Consider the following 22161-nt stretch of genomic DNA (forward strand, 5'->3'; position numbering starts at 1 on the left):
GGAGTCTTTGAAATGGGACAGCCTTGTCACGGCCGCTGTGACGCAACCGGTCTACAAATACACCCTCCGAAGGATTAAGCCGCTGGATTGGGACACATCTTTAGTGTTGCATACTTAAAAATACACGGTGACAATACATTCAAAAAATTCTGCATTCATAAATTTACCTAGGCAAAAGTATGAAACTAAGTACTAACTAAATATAGTCATCAGGCAGAAAAGTGGTCCGTGTTAGTGGCACATTATAATATATTCTATTATTATTATTATTATTATTATTATTATTATTATTATTATTATTATTATTATTATTATTATTATATCATTAGTGCATTTAAGTGCTTTTCCAGGTGGCTTTAATTATCACAGATTTATATTTGGCTGGTCGGTTGAATCAAAAATAAAGTATCATATTTCATAAATGTTCAATTTCATATGTTTTGTATGTGCTTTTAATCCTAAAAAATAACTACAAACTATAGCAAATATTGAACGTCTACAGGTTGTTGTTTTTTTTACAATTGATATCAAATGCAAAAATGTAATTTGTTTATTCTGAAGACAAAAATTTGAAGCAATGTATTTTTATTTGTTTTCCAGTGTGAACACTCAACATTGCTACATACCGCTAGTGAAGATAAAATTTCCTTTTTTTTTGGTTTGTTTTTTAACAGTTGTTACCTCCCACTTCTCTATACTTTATTTATTTTTTTCAAAACTCTTCTCACATTTCTCTTTAGCAATATGCAGCTGCAGTGAAACATTCAATCTCAACGATCTTGCAGCGTGAGTCCAAGTGCACAAAATGAAACAAAAGTAATTCTAGTACGGGTGTATAAGTAAGTAAAGGACCTTGACTAGTCATGAGTACTTTCACATACTTATATTTTAAATGCAGGACTTTTACTTGTAGAACATTTTAAACTGGTGTATTGTCACTTGTTCCTAATGTGTACTTCCTCCACCACTGCCCAAGTTGTGTCCGACACCATCAAAAGAAAAAGTTACAGAGTTGTCATGGTGCCTGTTTGAAAAAAGATATGCTCACATTGAAAAGTTGAGACAAGTTAAACCTGGCAGCCACAGAGGTGCCAGATTTGTTGATTGGAGATGCGCACCTGTTGCAACCGAACCACTGAAAACAACTGAAAAAATGAAATGCCCTGTGGTGATTTTGGAAAAGTGATGTGCAGTTATCACATAACTTGTCTTCTGTTTCACAACGTGGCCTGGAGATGAGGCAGCCCCAAACACGTCTTTTGAAGCTGGAAAGTTGTGTTCTCACAGTTTTCCCACTTAATGGCTCCCATGTTTCCCTCTTAAAACTTTTGTTTTCCCTGAACCTTAAACGCCCCCCCTGCTGTGTGAATATGTGTGTGCTGGTTAGCTGTCAGTGTGGGTGTGCTGGTCATGTGTTTGTCTGTACGCGTGTGCGCACACAAGAATTAATTCATATGTACCGTTCACCGTTGTCCAAATGGCAGCTTTACAGGAGGACTGGTTTCCAAACCGAGCCCACAGAAGGAGCAACACATGGGCAAATTAAGTGGGTTTTAAGAGCCAGTCAGAAAGATGCTCCAAATGCATTTGAAAAGAAAATTAGCATTATTGTATTCCAGTTATTTAAAGGAATAATTATTTTTTTATTACAATTTGAGTCTTGATTCTCTAGTGTTTCAAATTGTTTTTTTCAGCTATGATAAAACCCTTCTGTCGTAATCTGGGAACACATTGACATTGCAACAACAAAGGTAATTCAATTTAAAAGAACAAGCGGCAATGTATGCAGGCAATTGTCTTAAAGTTGTTGTATTTGACATTTCATACAATCTTGCCAAAAAACAATATTAAACCAAGTTGTCTCTCCTCGGTATCAGCAGCTGAGTTACGGCGATGTACACCAGCAGTGTGTGTGTACTGGTAGTTCCGTTAGCTGTTAGCGGTTAGCCAAACACCCCGTCCAAAACACTGAAAGGGAGCTAACTGTTTTCCCCTAACTGTGTCTCTGGGTGTAGAGTAGCTAACGGTGGGTCAGCGGAGCACTCAGCCATGTTATCAATATAGGCCCTTAATGGCCCGGGGCCAGCTAAGAGTAGTGAGTTAAGAGGTCAGCAGGCAGTCAATGGCAGTACAGAAGAGGTAGTAAAAGGTGTTTTGAGAAGTGTCAGTAGCAGCAACCACCAGAGGTCCTTGAGCATTCATCCAAGACTGACCACATAAATTGTAAAGCAGTTTGCTGCAGCAGAATGCGAGATGAGACGTGGACAGACACAGAGGTGCACTTTCAATCACACAAGCAAGCTAATGCACGGTACCTGGCGGAGGTAATTATAACATGTATTTGATACGGAAATACCCAAAAAGAAAAAACTCCACGTTGTTCCAGCATCACTGAAAAGACTGACACATATTCCATCCAGTTCATGTTATCTCAATGTAAAATAAATGTAAATCAAAAGATAGAGTTAGACAAACAACAGTACATAAATTACACCACAGGTATTAGACCCTTACAACCTCCTGCACGATATGCACAGACACACACACACACAAACACACACACACACCTCCAGGTGTGTTTGTCTCCAGCCAATTAACTCCCTTAGATCTTCAGACCAGGAAGCAATCAGCGCTCTGCAGATGGCTCTTTGTTTGTGTCTCAACGAGGCATGGCTCATATAAAGTGCCCAATAAAAAACACCCTTAAAACTCTGGGAAACAACACTTTCTAAGCAGAGAAAAATCCATACCAAACACACACATAGCATCAGCGCTGGGAGTCAAACAACCCAGATGTTGCTATTATTCTTAAAGAATATTAGAGAATCACATTCACATCAGTCCGTGGGTTGCAATTAATGAGAGGCTCAAAGCTAACAGTATCTATGTTTGGGCTGAGACTAACTTAGAGGTGTGAAATGACCCGAACAGTTGGATTCACCTGCCTGTCTCTACTTCACTGGCCCCAACATGTTGCTAGTTTCTTGTTCCCAGAGGCACAAGTGAATATTACACTTTAGGAGTAGATCTGACACGAAGCTCCTCCAATACAGGGCCACAAGGTCATAATGTAATGGTGCAGGCGTCACCTCAAGGCCCCTTAACTTTCTGATGATATTGTACTTTAAACCTGCATGTTCCACAAAAGAGAAAACTAAACCAAATACCAGGAACCAAGTGACACACAGGGAACTCGGGGCTGTTGAGTCAGCTGGGGATCTGTGGCCCTCAGGGCAATAATTCAATAATCCGGCTTTACACATCTGGTTATGTTTATATATGTAAAATAATATCACTAGTGCAATTATTGCTAGAAAAGTCTGACGACAATTATGCAAAATACAAGTATCCACTTTAATCCTAGTTTGCATAGCGGTTTGGTCCAGTCTGTTCTCATTATTAAGCCTACGATCTCATGATGATCACGGTGTGCTGGACTGCAACATTTGTACCATTCTGGTCTACAATCTTTGAAACACTTTTTAAATAATATTTATGATAATGAGATATAACCAGATCAAGCAGGAATTGCAATGCATTTGGCTCCTAGAGGGATTTTACACTTTCAGGTGTACAGTCAGACGCCTCAGGCCTCCTGTCATTTTTGGCACAGCAGATAAGAGTCGATTTCAAAGGAAATCTGCCAAACCACCACTGCTCTCATTGGGTAGACGTTAATGGGTGGAAAATGTTATGGCACACATGAAGACAATTTGAAATAATATACAGCTAGGGTTACCAAAGTCTCAAAGCCCTTCCTTTACAAAACTATGATAGAAAATACTAAAGGGTAACTTTTTTTAAATTTTAAATAGGTGCAGTATTGAGTGAGAATGTGCAGACTGGAGCTGCTAAATCACTCGGGGCAACAGCGAAGTCAGTTAACACAGTTTCCCGTTTCCCACAACTACCACCCCCCCCCCCCAGTTTATCAGGCAAATCTTGATTATATGTGTATTCTGTCTATGGCAGTTGTAGCATTGTTTACTGTGATGCGTGCCGTCTTGAAATGAGAGTACATTCCCACGATGGAAATAAAAAAGATTTTAAATGAATTACTCGCATTCTAAATCATCCATCCAGAGTACACAGGCCCCAGTGGTTGGATGTTTGTGTGGCTGCGAGTTGCGCAGGGTGGCTGAGAAACGTGTTTACTGTGTGTGTGGTGTTTAGTCTGCGTGTGGCTTTGCTGTGTTTGGACTCCCATGCACCCTGACTGATGTGTTGCTGTGTGCGTCCGCTTTGTTGTGGGTGTGCTGGCAGAGTTACGGCGGATGACTAAGATGAAAAGCAGTCGCTGACGCTCTGGAAAACACATCAGCGTGGAGGTGAGGCACAGGGAGCAACACGCCGCGGTGCACATGGAAACTGTAGTACTGAGGGATCGGTGTGTATTTTCAGTGGTTGAAAGTGTTTGGACTGCAGTACAGTTGGGTTGATGTGAAGCTCTTTCTGCTGTGTTTGCATTCCTGAAGTGTTTTTTTTTGTAACCCTTCCATCCATAAAACTGACGAGGACTTACACCCCATATTTGATTTATTTTTGCAGCAGAGCCTGAGCCATCATAACATTTAGTTATTAAATTGTGTCAAGAATCCATCAAAAATCTGGATCCTACACTTCCCTTAATGCAACATATATAATTGAACCCTCTATGCTAAAGTTTCTTTTTATATTTGTACCTCTACTGCACCACATTGTAGAGAGAAATGTGGTTCTTTCTACTGCACTACATGTAACTGAAAGCAGTTACTCTGCAGATTAAGATTAATTTAAAGAACATGGGACTTCCAAGGATACAACATGCTGCTAAGCATATAAATGCATCAGAAACATCATTTTAATTGTTTAATACATATAAAGTAAAACTATCTGAAACTGACCATTTATAGAACTTTTCCTTTTTATACTTTAAGTGCCTTTTATTCTTTTACTTAAAGAGTAACTTTACACCAGGCTGAATAACAGTGCTCTCTGGTTTCAAGTTTCTAGTCTGTTTGGGTTTGGTCAGAAATAAGGACCCGCCCCCCTTGGTGTTTAAAAGAAATGCAGTCAAAGTGCCCCTTCCAGTGAATAAACATGATAAAGAGCCCTCTAGGATACCCTTTCAGTGCCAAAACATATGAAGAGCCCTCTAGTCACTGTCTAGTTGAAAAAAAAAGGTGATAAAACATGATAAAGTGCCCACCAAGGTACCCTTCCAGTGGAGAAAACATTATTGAAGAGCCCTCTAGGGTACCTTTCCAGTGGTGAAAATGAGATGCAGTGTCATGGAGGCTGCCCTACTAGAAAACGTTTTGAGCGCTGTTGCTCCACCGCATGCAGCTGGTGCCCTTTTTTTCTGTACCCGCCCCACAGACAGCCTGATACTGCCAATGTGTACACCATTGCATGTCATTTGTTACTGAATTTCTACAGCATTGTACAACTCGGCGTAACTTGATTAACCTTTGGTTTCAGTGAGAACTCTCTCTGACCAAATAGTGGTCTGAAGTGTTTCAACTACACCTTCTCGCTTGGATCCTCAACTGCGGTGTTACCGCAAAAAGAACCAGATATTAATCACAATTTTTGCTAATGGTAAACCCTAAAAAGTTTACAAAGTGGACTGGAATCCAAAGGCTTAAAACAATACAGCATGCTGGGAAAAATGGCTGATTTGTAGTTAGTGTGCCCAAGTTTACCGAAACACCCAAAAGGACTTAATCTACAACAGGTATTGGAACGATCACTGAGGTAAGTTTGGAAAAACAACACCTCTCCTGCCAAACCTTCTACACAAACCACTGTTTAACACGAATGTGAATTTTATTAGTGCGCATTCTGCCATCTGATTAAAAAGAACAGCTTGGAAATCCACACCAATAAAAATGATTTCAACTTTTACAAACACGTGGCGCAGAAGCCAAGAAGAAGTAGTTGTGCATCCCCGAGGCGAGGGCGTAGCTGTGAGAAATCTGATGTGCAGATCGAACCGCTAGCTCTCTGAGGGACCCAACACCAACTGAACCGCCGGCTCCACCCGGCTCCACAGCTTTGATCAATGAGTGCTCCCTACATGCTGAATGATGGTATTACACCGTAACCACACAACACCCCACACCCATGAATAAAACATAAAGATTAGACAACATCGATTGACCCAAACACCAGCACGATCAATTTGGTTCTTTTTTTATTATTTATTCTCTGCAAGTAAAAATATCTTTTTAAAGTGCATTCGTACAATGTTATGTTGGCACACGGCAGGTGTCTTCTCTCGTTATTCTGCTCATCAGACACCGCCAACACAAATCCACCTTGAGCACAATCTGCCAGCATTGTTTAAAGGACCTTGAACAGCTCACTTTAGAATAACTGACATCAGAAACTCTAAATTACAGTTAGAAAATCATCAAATCTTGAAAATGCTTCACTGACATAATGGACACAGTAACATCATCAATATGCACTACATTCTAATTGTCACAAGAACAATTCTAGTCATCACTGTAGACCTCAAGAGAGGCATTAGATTTTGTTTCTAACGATCGCTGAATCATTTTTTTTTGTAAATAACCCGAATGGTTTCTGCATATACTAATAATCTCTAAATACCAGACATAGGGCAGTGATCACCTAATGTCTGAATCTCATTGGTTTTATCTCATGATTATTAAATGGTTTGGGATATGCAGAAATCATGAAATAATTTTCTGATGACGAGAAAACAAAAATTGTCATGGTGAGATTATCAAAATTAGTCAGTGATCATGAGAAAATAAACTTAAAATAATTAAACTCAGGTATGGAAGCAGAGAGCGGCTAAATTATTTCTATTTTGATTTTGATTATTTGATGATCTCGGAATATCGGAATAAAGATCTTGTTCCTTGAGATAAGGGAATAAACATCTCAAACAAAGCCGCTCTCTGCTTCCTTACTGGTGGAATCTAATGCTCTTTTTTGACAAATTGAATGTTCCCCTGCATTTTTAAAACCAAAATATCAACATCAGGAAAAGAAACAAATCAGTTCCGACATGAAATCAACTTTAAAGATGTGGAAAATTAACACAAAATAAGTAGGTCCAGCAGAAATACGTAATAGCACACATTTGACAACTTCCTCTGCTGTGTGAGCTTCCAGATCCATCCGGCAATCTTCTTGTCACGTTGTCATTTAATCAGTCAGTCGCATATTGATAATGGCTTTATGTTTCCCTTGGCTTTATCATACAATAATGTGCTTCAGTGATTATTTGGCAATTGTTCATCAACCATGAACCCCTCAGAAGAAAAAAAAAAGAATACACAAACTGGTAAGGAACAGAGAAAAGGCAACAGTAATTCAGTCATTGAACACAACTTAAGGTAATAGCTACTGAGTCTGTGGTCATCACTTTGTCAAATAGAACTCAAACTTCTAGACGGTTATCTGTGCATTCACATTTACAACTTCCATATGTTGTTAATGTGACTCATAACTATGAGATTCTAACAGCAATCTATCTCATGAGCTCGAGCATATCACTCTTTATGGATTTTTTTTTTTTTTACCTCAATTCCATAATTCTGATAACTTCCTTATTATTATCATCCCATGTGTTAAGTAACAAACTATGATATGCAAGTCAGAATTATTTTCTTTGCTTAATGCAAATGTTCCCGGGAGTTATGGGTCACCAAAATATGTATTCAAAATAAGTGGATGAATGGATCCATGTTCATCAGTGAAATATAAAACATCTCAAAATACAAAAACAAGAGAAAATGCATGGTGAAGTAAACATAAAGCTACATGAAGACTCCGTTTAGGAATTATGGACAAAATGTAACCCACAAGTTGTTCGTGAACGGAGACCGACAGTGGAATAATACAGAAGAATCACAACCCGATATATTCAAAATATCTGGGCATTAAAAATAATTTACCGTGAGCGAATTATAAAATATATTGAACTAAACTAGTGTGGCCCTGTACCCATGTGTGCAAAAACATGAACAACACACACACAAAAAAGACCAAATGTAATTGGCATCAATGAAAGCTAATGAAATGAAAGTGAAATGATAAGACTTTGAAACATTTTCTTGGCAGTTAACCACAGTAAGAGGAGGAGATCTGGATGAGCTTCATCTGATGTTGGACAGACGTCTCCAGTAAGAGATAGGCCCAGGATGTGTTTAGCAGCTGCTAGCCTAGCGCCATCAAATGTTAAAGACTAGCAGTTGCCCCTGCTTCCAGTCTTTGTGCTAAGCTAAGCTACTACCGCATCCGTGTCTTAACACGTGTGGAAATTGTTAAAAGACATTGTGTGGCCGTCATTAGCTTAACTGTGGTTTAAGACATTGTTTTTATTTATTTTAAGTTGCAGTTCATAGTAAAAAAAAAAGAAAAAAAAGAATTGCTCTTGTAAAACAGCCGTGTTTCCTTTTAATTGTCAAGTGAATTTTAAGCTGGTGGGTTTGGTGGGTTTTCTATTAAATGGTTTGGAGCAAATTAACTCAGCTTCGGAGTAGTTCTGGTCATTAGTTGGCGCTTTAGGCTACGCTTGGCTCTAATCCGCCAGTAAACAGAGTAGAAGAAGAAGCGGTTGCCAACTGGAAAAAAACCAAATCCCCTTGGCCAGGGAACCTTACCCTACAGAAAAATCTGAAAAGCTGTCATTGGAAAAGGAAAGGCACTTAAAAAAAAACACTAGGCAGGTGATTGGACGCACCATCTGTCAATCAAACTCTTACCAAAGGCAAGAGTTCGGGAGAAGAGTGAAGACATCTTTTCCATGGAGAAAAGCCTTCAGGGTCGTTCTTTGCTCTTCTTTGAATGAAGAGGTCATGGGTGCTAAATGTTCGCTACATCCGAAATTATTCGGCGAAGCGTTTCCATATCCCACTTAGCGCCTCAACTCTTTTTAAACTCAAGCAAAAACCACCTCAAGCGAGGGTGAAAACCTTTGTGCGCAATTTTGCCGTTTCCAAACCGCTTTTCTAACGCAAAATACTTTAAAACACGCTTAATAATGTGTGAATGGAAACACGGCTGACAACCATGTCAATACTGAACTTAATAACCTCTTCTCATGTTCTACAACTGTGGGTTTAACAACAAACAAACCGATTTCCCCAAAATGTCTGATTTGTCTTAAAATTAAGAGATGTTTTAAACAAACCAATGGAGAACATTAAAAAAAATGCCACATATACCATCACCGTCACTCATATTTAATGAAGGTATACTAAAGGGGATTTTTTTTTTCTGGACAACCGTCCTCTCGGTTATCATCTCCAGACCTTTTCCCCTTTGTTTGGAAGAGGCCGTTAGATTTTCTCAAGATAGCTACACTGAAAAAGTGAGTATTTTCACCAGTCCCCAATATAAGCTACAATATGTTTTGTGTAGTGCAACCACATCATCATTGCCGGTACGCACACCTTTTTTTGTAACGGGTAGGAATAACTGCTGTAGCTGCGTCTGATGTCAAATCTTCTAAGTCCTTGATCAAGTTTAAGGAGTGTAGCTAACGTAACTGGGATTGATTTGATTAATTCTCAGTGTGAATCCAATCAGGTGATTTGTTTTCATACGTCTGTCTTGTTTTGTTTTTTTACGCCGTCAACATCGCAGAGCGAAGCAGCTGCCAACCAAAACGTCAGAAAAACAGAGCCAACGTTAACAGACTTGACGGGACGATGAAGAAATCATCAACTTGATGACTTGGCTGAGATGACTCGGTGGTCCCTCTCTGGCCTACTGACTGAACCAGACTACACATAGAATATACTTTGGCCCTGGCACACCAGGCCACATCTGGGGAAACTTAATGCCTGGCCGACTGAATTGCATCTCCCGCTGTATTCAGCTGGCAGGGGGGCCTGTGTAAAACTCTGGCTTTCTGGGAAAACTCCTCTACCTCTGTGGAATCCTGTGAACTTTTTCCACGTGGTTATTTGCTTTTGATTAAAGTCCAGCTCTCTATGCTGCTCAGGTCAGATCTGCTACATTCAAAGGATTGTAATATATGTATCACAACTTGCATCTCACTTTAAAGTTATATCCATTAGGTTGTATAAAAAAAAAAAAAAAAAAAAAAAAGTTTATCCAGATTCTCTAAACCACTTTTTTGGGAGGTTAAACTCAAAGTGAGTGGAAAACAAGTCTTAAAAGAAGACTTCTGTTCACCAAACAGACGGAAGCAGCAACCAAGGCTTGGATTAGTGGCACACCTCGCTTTTGTGCCTGTTGAAATAGAGGCGACGACCGCGCTGGCTGAAAGGTTATTAAAAGGGCCATAAGACTGAAATTGTGTCGGCTATTGGTGATGTACAACATGGTGCTATGAGTAGCTCTCTGCTACTTTCATTTAGTCAAATTAGACCTTTTATGTGGAATAAGTTATCAGTTAATTTCTAGAAAATTAAAGTCACATCTCTGATGTAATAACCAGAAATATGCTTTGGTCCTTAATAGGGCTCTCACTTTATACTTCAAATTCGAACATTTGCTTGGATGTTAGCAAAAATGAATCATGCTATAAATTAACTACAATGAATTTGGTTCATGGTTCTTAAGAAACAGCCCTAGTCCTCAATGAGCTCTACATTCATCTGCAAAGGAACATTAAGACATAAAAAGAAAAAAAACTGTAGCGTTTATCATCTTGGAAGCATCCTGATTGGTCCAGCCACCCTGGAACCAACTGCAGCTGGACTTACCAGCATGCACAGAGGAGCCTCTGTCGAGGGCCATTAGAACTGGAGTTACATCCCTGTAACCTCAGATTTTTGTTGCTCAACATTTGGCAAAACTGGGACACGCCAGACTCCTCACAATCAAACCATTGAAGAAAGGGAAGCAGGGAAAGAACAAAGCGTTATGGTAGAAACAGATCAGTGACTGCTCTGGGGTCAGTTCAGTGAGCTGTTGGTCAGATTAGTCCATTCCTACTTCTCCATGAACTGTCAGTGAATACACTGCATGTCCGTGTCACCATCCAGTCTATAGTCTCAGACTCCAAGCGCAAAAAAATGATCCCCGCACGTTGTGTTTAGCTTCTTCCTCCCCCTCTCACACCCCGGAGTCCGAGTACATGCCGTTGATGAGGTAGTCCACCTGGGTGTAGTCCTTCCTCCTGTAGCTCTCGTACGCCTGCGTGACGAACACGGCCACCGTGACCAAGAAGAAGAGCAGGCCGAAGAGCAGGACGGCCAGCAGAGACGCTGTATCCACCAGTTGGCTGGTCAGAGCATCTCCCGCTACGTCTACCATGGCGACTCTCGTTCCCGGGGGGACGGGCTTGTTGCGATCGGCGGTAGCGCTGGTACTGGTGACGGTTACAGTCGTAGGACCTCTGGGTAAAGAGGTCGGAACTGGTGGCATACCAGTACTTGGAGCGTTTGGCTGTGGTGGGGCAGCTGATGGTGGTGGTGGTGGTGGAGGCGACGTCTTTGTACCTGTGGTTGTAGGAATAGCGACGGTTTCATTAGCTTTTGTTGTTGCTTTAGCAGTTGTTGCAGGATGTGTAGATGTTGGTTCTGTTGTAGATGGTCTTGTTGTTGTTCTAGACGTTGCTGTTGTTGTAGTAGACGCTGGTGTTATTGTGGCTTTAGAAGTCACCAGTAAAGGGGTTGTGGATACACTCTTCACAGGTTCCGTAGTAGTGGATGGAATAGTTCCAGTGCTGGTGAAGGGTTCAGTATGAGCAGCCTGCTTGGTCAAGCCTGTGGTTGTAGAAGGAGAAGGGACTACAGGCTGAGTGACCGGCGCTGGTGATGTACCCTGATGGTCTGTTGATGCTGGTTGCTGATTGGATGTTTGGTTTATTGAGGATACCGTAGAGTCATTAAATGCGTGGGTTGATGAAGACGAGTTGGAGGGGAATAGGTCCTCCCGTTTGCCTTTTGAGTCATTTTTTTGATGCAGATCTGTGGCAACACCACGATTATCACCTGGGGAGCAAACAACACCATGAATGACTAGGCTGATATAAACATCAATTAATTATGAAACGCATCGGATCTGAATAACATGACTGAAGCCTTTCTAAACAGACAATATGTGACATTAGTATTTGGACCTGTTCAGTTGACACTGAGTTAAACATTTCTAAATGGAAATGAAAATAATTCTTGCAATCTCCACTAAGGTCGATGCAAACACTTTAAGCAATTTCTTAATTTTCTTTCCCACTTGCAGAGTATTGATTTGCCACTTCAATGGAACTAGTCAACAAATAAACAGCACAGAGCAACAACACAACAAGAGCACGCATGATATTCCACAAACAGAAGACCAGCAGAATGAAAAACACAAAGAAAAAAATAGATTTACCGCATTGTGGTTGGCTCCACCGACCACACAAGTTGCAGTTTACATCCATGTCTGTCCAAAATGTCATGAATTAATTCCTGAGTTCAGGCCAAAAACCTGCTTTTGCCATCAGACCACGAAATTCTAAATCGGTTGATCCTTGATTCCAGGTAGACATTTGTGCCAAATTTGAAAACAATCCCTCTAGGTGTTCCTGTGATATCACGTTCATGAGGATAGGACGTACGGACAGATGGATATGCAACCCAAAAATGTGCGCGGCAGCATAAGAAAACCGTTGAGCCAGATGTCAGACCATCGACCCTCTGTTGAGCTCATTTTCTATAAATCAGTGTAGCATTAAAGAATGGTGGTATTCGCAAGGTAGTAAGCTAACTAGCAAGTGGCTATAAGAGTAAAATTGAACAACTTCCAGCTTCATCCACACAAACTCTCTTTCGCAGCAGGGTAAAGCACATTGCTGTCGCCAGATAAATCGGAACTTTGTTAAGATAAATAACAGGTAACCAGTGTTACGCTAATTCCACCATGCTTTCATGCTACGTTGGTTCAAAAAAAAAAAAAAAAAAAAAAAAAAGGCATCTGGCTAGTAGTTTCTAGTTGTCTGTAGTAGTTTAGCCTATTCGCAGTTCTATCTATCCCTTTACTCATTTAACCTGCTGCAGTGAGGCAGCTGTGACGGCTGAGGAGGTTAGCAGAAGCCTAAGCTTAACTATTAGCAACATTTTCCCTTTATCTCTGAAGCACTTTGACGATATTGAGACTTGCTAGAGTTTAAAAATCACTGTTCACAGTTTATCATTTATCATAGTATTTAAACACATTCTCTATCATTTGAATTTGAAGACATAACCTTGAACTCTGGGAAATAATGGACGACAGTTTTCACAATGGTCTGACATTTTATAGACTAAACGATTGATCGAAAAAATGGATGGGCATTAAAGTAATTATTTTCTGTTCTGTGGCCTGTGTGCAGATTTAAAGCTATTGACAGTTAGTGTGGGGAATATAATTAAACCATGAAACGTGAGGATCACGGTATGATTACCCCATTTAGTGTTTCGGTTGCGATACCAACAGGTGAAAACCAAAGCTGAACTATAAATCTAAATCTACACCATGGGCATGTATGGTGGGACTCTTAACACTTTGTATTACGTATTATCAGATGGCAAGGAGTGAAGCCATTGTGAAGGTGCCTTAAACTTGCATTCTTTCTACTGGCCATCAGGGGGCGACTCCTTTGGTTGCAAAAAGAAGTCAGATTGTATAGAAGTCTATGAGAAAACGACTCTACTTCTCACTTGATTTATTACCTCAGTAAACATTGTAAACTTGAGTTTCAAGTTTTCTTCAATTCATCATGATGTTCATTTAATAACTTCTGATACCGTTTACAGTAAAATAGACCATGAAGCAGCTTAAAACAAAAAAGTGAGGGCCAAAATACTAAATTCAAGGCTTCAAACGAGCAGTCCACAAATCAATGGTTGACGTCCTGATGACTACGTCCACTTCTTAAATTCAGTCTATGATATAAATGCAGCTTTAATACCGAAATTTCACCCAAGTCTTAACACAAATAACCAGCATTTTAATAAACTTTTTTCAGCTGCATCATGGGACCACACAGGTCCTCTGTGTGTGAATCCTGGCTCATACTCACGATCTGTGGAGCGGTGAGCTTGTGTTGTGGGCTCGGCCGTAACCAGTTTGATTTTGGATGCTGAGGAGGAGCAGGCAGTGAGGGGGACCAGCAGCAGGCAGAGGAGATGAAGACACACCGATGGACTCAGCTGGAGCGTTGAGGGACACGTGGACATTTTGGGCTGGGGAGGTATTGACACAGACACACACACTCACATAGGCCTACAATGAATTAACACATACACACACATGCGCACGCTTAACCGGCACGGTCAGGTGCCAGTCAACAGGGAGTTGAAGCTCAGCTGAAATGGGAGGATGAACACCAGGAGGAAGTGAAGGCAGCATCCGCTCTCTGGACCTGCACAAGACATCAACACCAACCATTAAAAGGATACTAATATGCATTAGTGCACTTGACAGCAAAGACTGTTTTCAGGGTTCAACATTTTTTGACTTCAATGCTCTGTCTGTGACATTCAGCTCCAAGCCCATTCATTTCTTACGATAAAATAACTAATATTAAATCGTTAAAATGAACCGCCTCACAAAAGATACCAAAAATAAAGAGGAAGAAGATTGATCAGGCTCAGACAGACAGACAGACAGACAGACAGACAGACAGACAGACAGAGCTACAATCTCAAGAAGATTGATCAGGCTCAGACAGACAGACAGACAGACAGACAGACAGACAGACAGACAGACAGACTACTTTGCAAAAAAAAAAAGTCTCACATTATTACAGTTCAAACAAATTGCCCACAGCCTTTTACTGTGAAATGTAATCACAGCTTCCAGCAGAGACGGATTTGGTTCAATGCCGTTCACAGGAGACAGTTAGCAGCAGCACAAGCCAAACGTGAGGACTGACTGCCATCTAGTGTCAGAACAAGTTAGTGCAGCAGAGCCAGTCATTTATGTCCATTCTTTGCAACAAAAAAAAAGTCCTGAAACCATTCTCCATAGTAATGATTATACTTTACATTTTGCTTTTACATGGTTGCTCAATTAAGCAGCAGGCAATGCATGAAGAAAGTTAGTTTAATAATCTTATTTGTTTTTCAATTCTTCTGAGGTGACACTTTCAGGACTTTCTCTACTTTTTGTAAAGCGATACTCAAGTAGAAGAAACAGCACCATATTTCACTCCAGTGTTTGTGAGTACAAATCAAATAGCTGTGGTTGTTGACTCTGTTGAAACCTGCTTCTTACAACACTCAAAATCTACTGCAATTTCTGCTTCCAGACAACACCGACCATGTTTACAGGGCCTTGGATTGGTGTAAGAGCTTAACAAGTGATAAGAAATAGCAGTCTGCCACTGTCTAAAAATAAAATCAAAATTTGTTGAACCCGCATTTCGGCTAAAAGAAACATTATAATCCAACTTCTGTAGCATTCAGTCAAAAATCAATCTCTTTGTGACCTCACCCTGTACGATTTGAACAGATGTTTCCTACATGTTAGTCTATATGAAGGAATCATTCAGGGGACAGGGGCCCTCAAAGTTACATTACATTACATTACATTACAGTCATTTAGCATACAATCTTACAATCAGTAGTATATTACATATCATTCACCCATTCACACACTGATGACAGGCTACCATGCAAGGTGACACCATCAGACTCTAACTAACATTCATGCAACATCCAGTCCACACCGATGGCAAGCCTTCGGGAGCAACTTGGGGTTAAGTGTCTTGCCCAAGGACACATCGACTGCCGAAGCCGGGTTCGAACCACTGATCCTCTGATTGGAGAACTACCTTGCTCTCCACTACGCCACAGCCGCCCCTAGTTGAGTCATACTGGACTACTTCCCCTCATAAAGACACATCTCTTCTTCTAAAAATACAAATATATATATAGTCAAAAAGCCTACAAACAAGGTTATCTCCTGAATGGTCATTCTAGTTAATCAAACCAAATTCTAACACTCTGTGATTGATTTCAGATGGATTGACCCTAACACCATGCCATACAGAAAAAAACTCAACAAGATACATACTGGGCTCAGACTCTCCACGCCTATGAACATGCTCTGGCTCTGCCACTGGGTTACATGTTTATTGGTTTGATTGACTGAAGCTTAACCTTGTGGTCTTTTAATCTTTAACGCAGCTCTTAACCAAGAATTCCTTTCAGATCTCGACTTTCGTAGGTGAGTGTAGCCAAGTTTGTCTGCTGTTAGAAACACAAAAGACGAGCCGGGAGGAAGAGACAGAAGAGAAGCTGGGAGGAGACAGGGGACAACAAAGTCACAGTGAAAAGAGATCGGGGAAAATGAAAACTGACCGTGAGGTATGAATGAACTGAGTGAGAAAGATGAGACACAGGTTATAGGAGACGGACAGAAAAAGACAGGGGGACACATGGCCCAGTGCCAACAACAAATCCACCTGGACCTCATGGGATTTCTTTACATATCAATTCCAGGACATTAAAGTGGCAGAGCCTCCAAGAAGGCTTTTGATTGTATAATCTGTTGAGAATTACAAATATGAGTAATGTATTACCGTCATTCTATTAAAGTCTCTGAGGTCTTGCCGTTGGACAAGGCTTTAACGAGGGGCTGGTTCCATTCAGCTCCAGCACAACGACCTGCCCTAAATGTAAATAGTCCCAACAGGACACACTCAAAGGTCGGCGCGGATGCCTACGTGGAGAAAAGTAGTGAGCACGCGGTCTGCACTGTCTTCCGCGAGCCTGCATTGAAGGGACGTCGCCAATGAGAACGCCTCAGAACCGAACTCTATCCAGGAATCTAACCGGTAAACGTAGCCTCGGGACACAACGGAGCCACTCTTTGTAACATCCATTTAGAAACAGCCTAAGAACCAACACATGCCGTTATATCAACACATACCGTGACAACCCAACAAGTATTCAAATACACTGCGACGTTAAGCCGAGAGCACTGTGTGAACATGTATCTAAACAATGTGTTGTTGTATTCGCGGTGCGCTAACATTGCAGTGACCAGAATACATACTATTTAAGTTAGTATGTGCATGCTGGGTAAACAAGACAATGAATTCTTAAATTAGTAGATAAAACGTAACTGTGGAAAGTTGCCAACACTAACTGACGTTTTTTTTTGGATGAGAAACACCAAAGTTCAGCCCTTATTCGACTACCGGTAATGCTAACGTGTTCACAGAGAACCAACACGTAGACAGTCAAAGTCCAAAGGCCAAAGTTAACGGGGGGTAAACTGCGACAGTCAACGCTAGTTAGCATTCCGAAACAGGGTGGATTTAAAATGAGCTAAAGTTAAGGGTATGATAACAGTTAACGTGACAAAGTGTAGCCTAGCTAATGCTAACAAGCCCTTTTCATTAGGGTGGGTTATCCGGTGGACCCGACGCAACCGCTGACGTGCTAATAACTACATGAACGTGACTTCGGTTACTTACCAGCGCTGTGTTGTGATTGATTCAATGAACACTACAGACACAGACAGACGAACAGGTAGCCAAGCTGACATCAACACTTCCTGGAAGCAAGAGATGAGCTTCTTCTTCTTCTTCTCCTCCAGTGTTTCCGGCAGCGTTCACTCATCGTTGGCGAACTTCTGCCCTCTGCAGGTCACACCAAACTAAAACCAGACATTAAAACATAAAACATTCGGATTGTCTTCCTGGAGTTTGCAGTAATGTGTATGATATATATATATTTTTAAATAAATAAATAATAATAATAATAAAATAATACAAATTAAAAATAAATAAATAAATAAATATACAACTTAAAAATAAAACATCATCTCCTAAAGTGAAGATTTTTCCAGTCCAATCGGGCTACACTTGCTGTTTACAGAGTGTACTAAGATTATTATAGCCTTGAACCTGGCTGTATTATTTCGTTACTTTAGCATGATGCAGACTCTTTGGCCCTCACACACAGCAGACTGTGTTCACCAGCAACTTGACTTACAGGAAATACTTGTAGTTTTTTTTCATTTAAAATTTAATTGAAGTGATATTTTGGTTATGATGTAATCCAGAATGTAAACCTCACTTCATAAACACTGACCTGAATATGTATATTATTCTGCCTGGTGCGCCAAAAGCGAAACAAATATTTAATAAGTAATAAGCAGTGATCAGTGTGTGATCAGTAACCACTCACGGACGATCCACTCAGGGTGTCATTATTATTACCTCAGAACTGTCCTGCCAACCTTGCCACAACGAGGGAAACTGGCAAAACTAGTGCTACCTGTAAAACTGTTTGTCCTCTTACCAATGTTACAACTGCAACCACCTGTGCAACCACTGCTACTATCTCTACTTCCACTGCTAAATAAACACACATTACTATCAATGTAAGAGAAAGTCTGCCATCACTTTTAAATAAAATTATAAGTTGTTTTACAACTCCATGTTTTTCTTGACACAAACAGTCTGCTGTTTGTGTCAATGTCTAACTGAGCACTATGAATTTACCTGTGTATGAATTGTAAACAAATTACATTAATTTACATTACTACTACCAGATTGGATTACTAGTAGCATCCACTAATCACGGTATAGGTCTACTGTATATATAAAGTTATATACAGAGTTTTTTTCACTTTTTTAAATTCATATATATATATATATATATATATATATATATATATATAAAAAATATATATATATATATATATAAAAATATATATAAATATATATATATATATATAGAGAGAAATAGAGACTAGACAAGGGCTAGAATATAGGATATAATTAATCATAAAATTCAAAATGAAGTATAATATATATATATATATATATATATATATATATATATATATATAATATATTAGTAGACATATATAGAATGAAGACCTTGAAACCTGAAACTAGTCTGAAAACTCGTGCACATAAAAATAACTATGCGCGTGACACGAACGCACAGAACAGTATCTGCGAGCGGAAAAGCATCCTCCGTGTGAGGCGCGAGCATTTCTGGTCCGCGTGCACGAAATGCGGTCCCGCGAGCACGAGGGTCTATCGAGAGCGACCCGCCCTACGCTCTCCCAACGCTCGCTCATGTCCTACATCCACGGCTGGTCCAGGGGACTTTGGGGACTTTGGGGACGCGGATGTCCCTTTTCCTTTGATCACAATGGTCATGCCTGCCACACAGCGCGTGAGCGTCGTTAACTGGCACGAGAGATCAGTAGTTGTAGTTGCCAACGGATATATATTTAGTTCACCAAAAACATGAGCACGTGCACGAGCCCTCTATCAGTAGTATTTTATAAGATGTAATAGGTTTACGTATTTCAAATATGGCTTGTATGAACAGCCCAAAACTGAAGTATTAGTTCATTTTGTATTAATCCGCAGCGGCCTGTTGCCAGCGTTTCACGTTAACAGCGCGAGAGTAAGATATCAGGGTTATATGAGGACACGTCCCGCGCTCTTCGGTCACGGTGTCAGATACCCGGAGGTGCGACAGCCAATTAAATTCCGACGTTGCCCGAGGCAGTCAACGTTACGGCCTCCCTCCCACACACACACACACAAATACGCGCACACACGCGCACTCACGCACACACTGCAGCTGGCACTTTGAGGAAAGACATAAAGTAAGGCCAGCAGTATCAGCATTGGACCTGCTTGGTTGTACCGTCCTGTCCTCCCTGGTTTCCCCGCTCGCAGCATCGAACAGTCGCTATGTCTCTGCCCGCCGCCACCCGCCTCTTCAGGAGCGCTCTGAGGACTCAGCTCGTCCCGGCGGCCAATTTGACAACCAAACCTGCCAAACACAACATCTCTGCAGGGGTGAGTTCACTTTCACTTCTACCGACCTGACATGCACCGACATGCACCGCAGCGGGGCTACACATGTCCCCCACACCCCGCTGTGAAGGAGCGAGGAGCGCTCGCTTTATTAAGTGGTATCGTTTTAATAGCAGCTGATATGACGGAGCATTAACCCGCCTGTGGGGCTCACTTTCTCCTATCGGCCTCAAACTTATCATTTCATGCTTCACTAATAGCTTACTTATATGAAATGTTCATTATCCTATTTATTTATTTATTCTACTATGTACCATGCACCATTTTTATCACCAATTTATCTTATCAATCGAATTTATTTTTAACTCTTTTGACAAGTGCGTCAGCACCTCGCCATTATTCCGCCTAAATCCAACACGTACACAGCTTAGACATAAACAGCCAATAATGACTATAGAAATGTTCATATCTCATAGAGCCGAGCAGGTAGACTTTGTCCACAATGATTGAGTCAGCGTTCACTTTAGTTACAGGCTACAGTTTGAGCTGAATATATTGTGTAGTCGCTGTGTAAACTGTTGAATAGGTGCCAAGTCACTGACCTTGATGTTGATCATGGTCAGACTGATTTCAGTCACATGACCTCATGAACTACAAGATGAGTTATCCGGCGCCATTAAACGTTCGGGTACATGTAGGTCATTAGTTTCCCCACTTGGAGAGGGAATGGCTTAATAATAGCATTGTTATAAAGAGCGTTTTAAAACGACATACTGATAAAGTTACAGATTGGCATTATAATGAGAACATTTCTTAGATTCCCAAAGTTTCGAAATATTAAACAAAAGTAAGCAGAAATGGCAGATTTTTGTCACTTTTTGTTACACTTGTCCTCTTTGAAGAAGAATAAGGTTTCTTTATGAAGAAGAGGAAATGCATTAATACAATTTGTCCAGCATGTGGTGGGGGGGATATGGAACCGGTTTGAAACTTTTTACACAGGACCAACCCTCGCCTGTGAACTGCTTGTGTTATAATGACACTGATCCATTGAGAAGTGTGTCATATTTTGTAGAATAAAAAAATAAAGTTTTGTTATTGGTGCTAAAATATATATACAATATTTATGGCTAATATCTTTATTTGAGAATAATAAGGAAAAATGTTATCCAGTGTGAGTTATCTTTATAAAAACATTGACTATATTATCGAAGATGCATTTTTGAGCTTAAAGCATCCTTGTGTATGAGATGCAAACAAATGTGGGCTTCGTGTATCAAAGCGTTGCTCCATAGCGCCACCTGGTCTGAACCCCTCCACAGGTGGCCTTTAAACCCACATCACATGCTGACATGGGACTGTTGGGGCTCTAATACATTAAATATATTTGACTGAAGCTTTGTTTTCCTGCTGCTTCTTTCCTCTTCAACGCGGGAGAAACACAGAGCGACAGGGAGAGTTAATTATTTTTAGAACACTAACCAAACCAGCCTATGGTCCCGATATGACTTTAATAACTTATCAGTCCAATCATCAGGACAAAGAGCAGAACTGTAAGGACGGCCAGACAAATGGGTTAAAATAGTGACTGTTTTGATTCCATCAGGACATCGGGATCGTCTTCTAATAAATCACTGGAAATGGAGTCGCTGATGGAGTCGCTATTTGTGCTCAGAATTATTTTAGTCTTGAAAATAGAGATGGGTAGAATGTTGTTCTTGGATTGAAGCCTAAAAGACTACAGAATCTAAGAGAAGTCTTTTCTGCCAAAGATAACAGCAACCCTCTGCCTTATATTGACCAAATACGGACACAAGTCTAGTAAACAACAACGGCTATTCTGAATCACTAGATAAAGCTTCATCAGATGCTGGTAATGGTATTCAACTAGCCGAAATAGGAAGAGAGAATGGCTTTAATCATTCCCTTCCTTTTGTTTTGGTGTTTTAGTTTTTAGTAAGGTTGACAATCTTGCAATGCCACTGTGGACTGATGGGACTCATGTGTGTGCATTGTGTTAACCACTCTTACACATTTCTCTAAATCAAATTCATTATCTCCAGTCTGGGAGGAGATTATGTGTTTCGGTAGCATGTGTGTGTATGTGTGCATTTGTCTGTCCGTCCACGGTTAATCTCACATACTACACTACCCATCAGACTTATATTTTTATGTCTCCGCACCGGCTGTGGCCAGAGGCATACAAATATTAAGTTTATGCTTTTCAGATAGTCCATCCGTCTGTCCCATTCTCATAAACGTGACATCTCAGGAATGTCTGGAGGACATTTCCTCAAATTTTGCACATAAAGTCCATTTGCACTCGAGGCTGAACTGGTTTTGGAGGTCAAAGGGTCAAGGTCACTGCGATCTCACAAATCACGTTTTTGGCCATAACTCAAGAAATTCATTAAAGAATTGTGACAAATTCTATCCAAATGTCTAATATGATAAAACCATTATGA

The 22161-nt window shown here is 40.5% G+C and overlaps 1 protein-coding gene across 1 annotated transcript; it reads right to left on the bottom strand.

Annotated features, from left to right (window-relative positions):
* Window positions 1-10061: 10061 nt before the first annotated feature.
* Window positions 10062-17569, bottom strand: wu:fa25f02 (uncharacterized protein C11orf24). The gene is made up of 3 exons (XM_054620702.1): window positions 17384-17569; window positions 13979-14320; window positions 10062-11927 (listed from the first exon to the last, which is right to left on the bottom strand). Exons 2-3 carry the CDS (start codon window positions 14133-14135, stop codon window positions 11047-11049), a joined length of 1038 nt encoding a protein of 345 aa, XP_054476677.1. The 5' UTR covers window positions 14136-14320; window positions 17384-17569; the 3' UTR covers window positions 10062-11046.
* Window positions 17570-22161: the final 4592 nt, after the last annotated feature.

The sequence above is a fragment of the Anoplopoma fimbria genome, chromosome 19, assembly GCF_027596085.1.
Source record: "Anoplopoma fimbria isolate UVic2021 breed Golden Eagle Sablefish chromosome 19, Afim_UVic_2022, whole genome shotgun sequence".
In the NCBI taxonomy this organism is placed as follows: domain Eukaryota; kingdom Metazoa; phylum Chordata; class Actinopteri; order Perciformes; family Anoplopomatidae; genus Anoplopoma; species Anoplopoma fimbria.

Bases quoted from the DNA above. Each gene is read 5' to 3' on its own strand.
- wu:fa25f02 (XM_054620702.1), bottom strand. From the start codon at position 14,135: ATGTCCACGTGTCCCTCAACGCTCCAGCTGAGTCCATCGGTGTGTCTT. The intron at 11,928-13,978 runs GTGAGTATGAGC...TTTGCTCCCCAG, and splicing joins AGCTCACCGCTCCACAGATC to GTGATAATCGTGGTGTTGCC.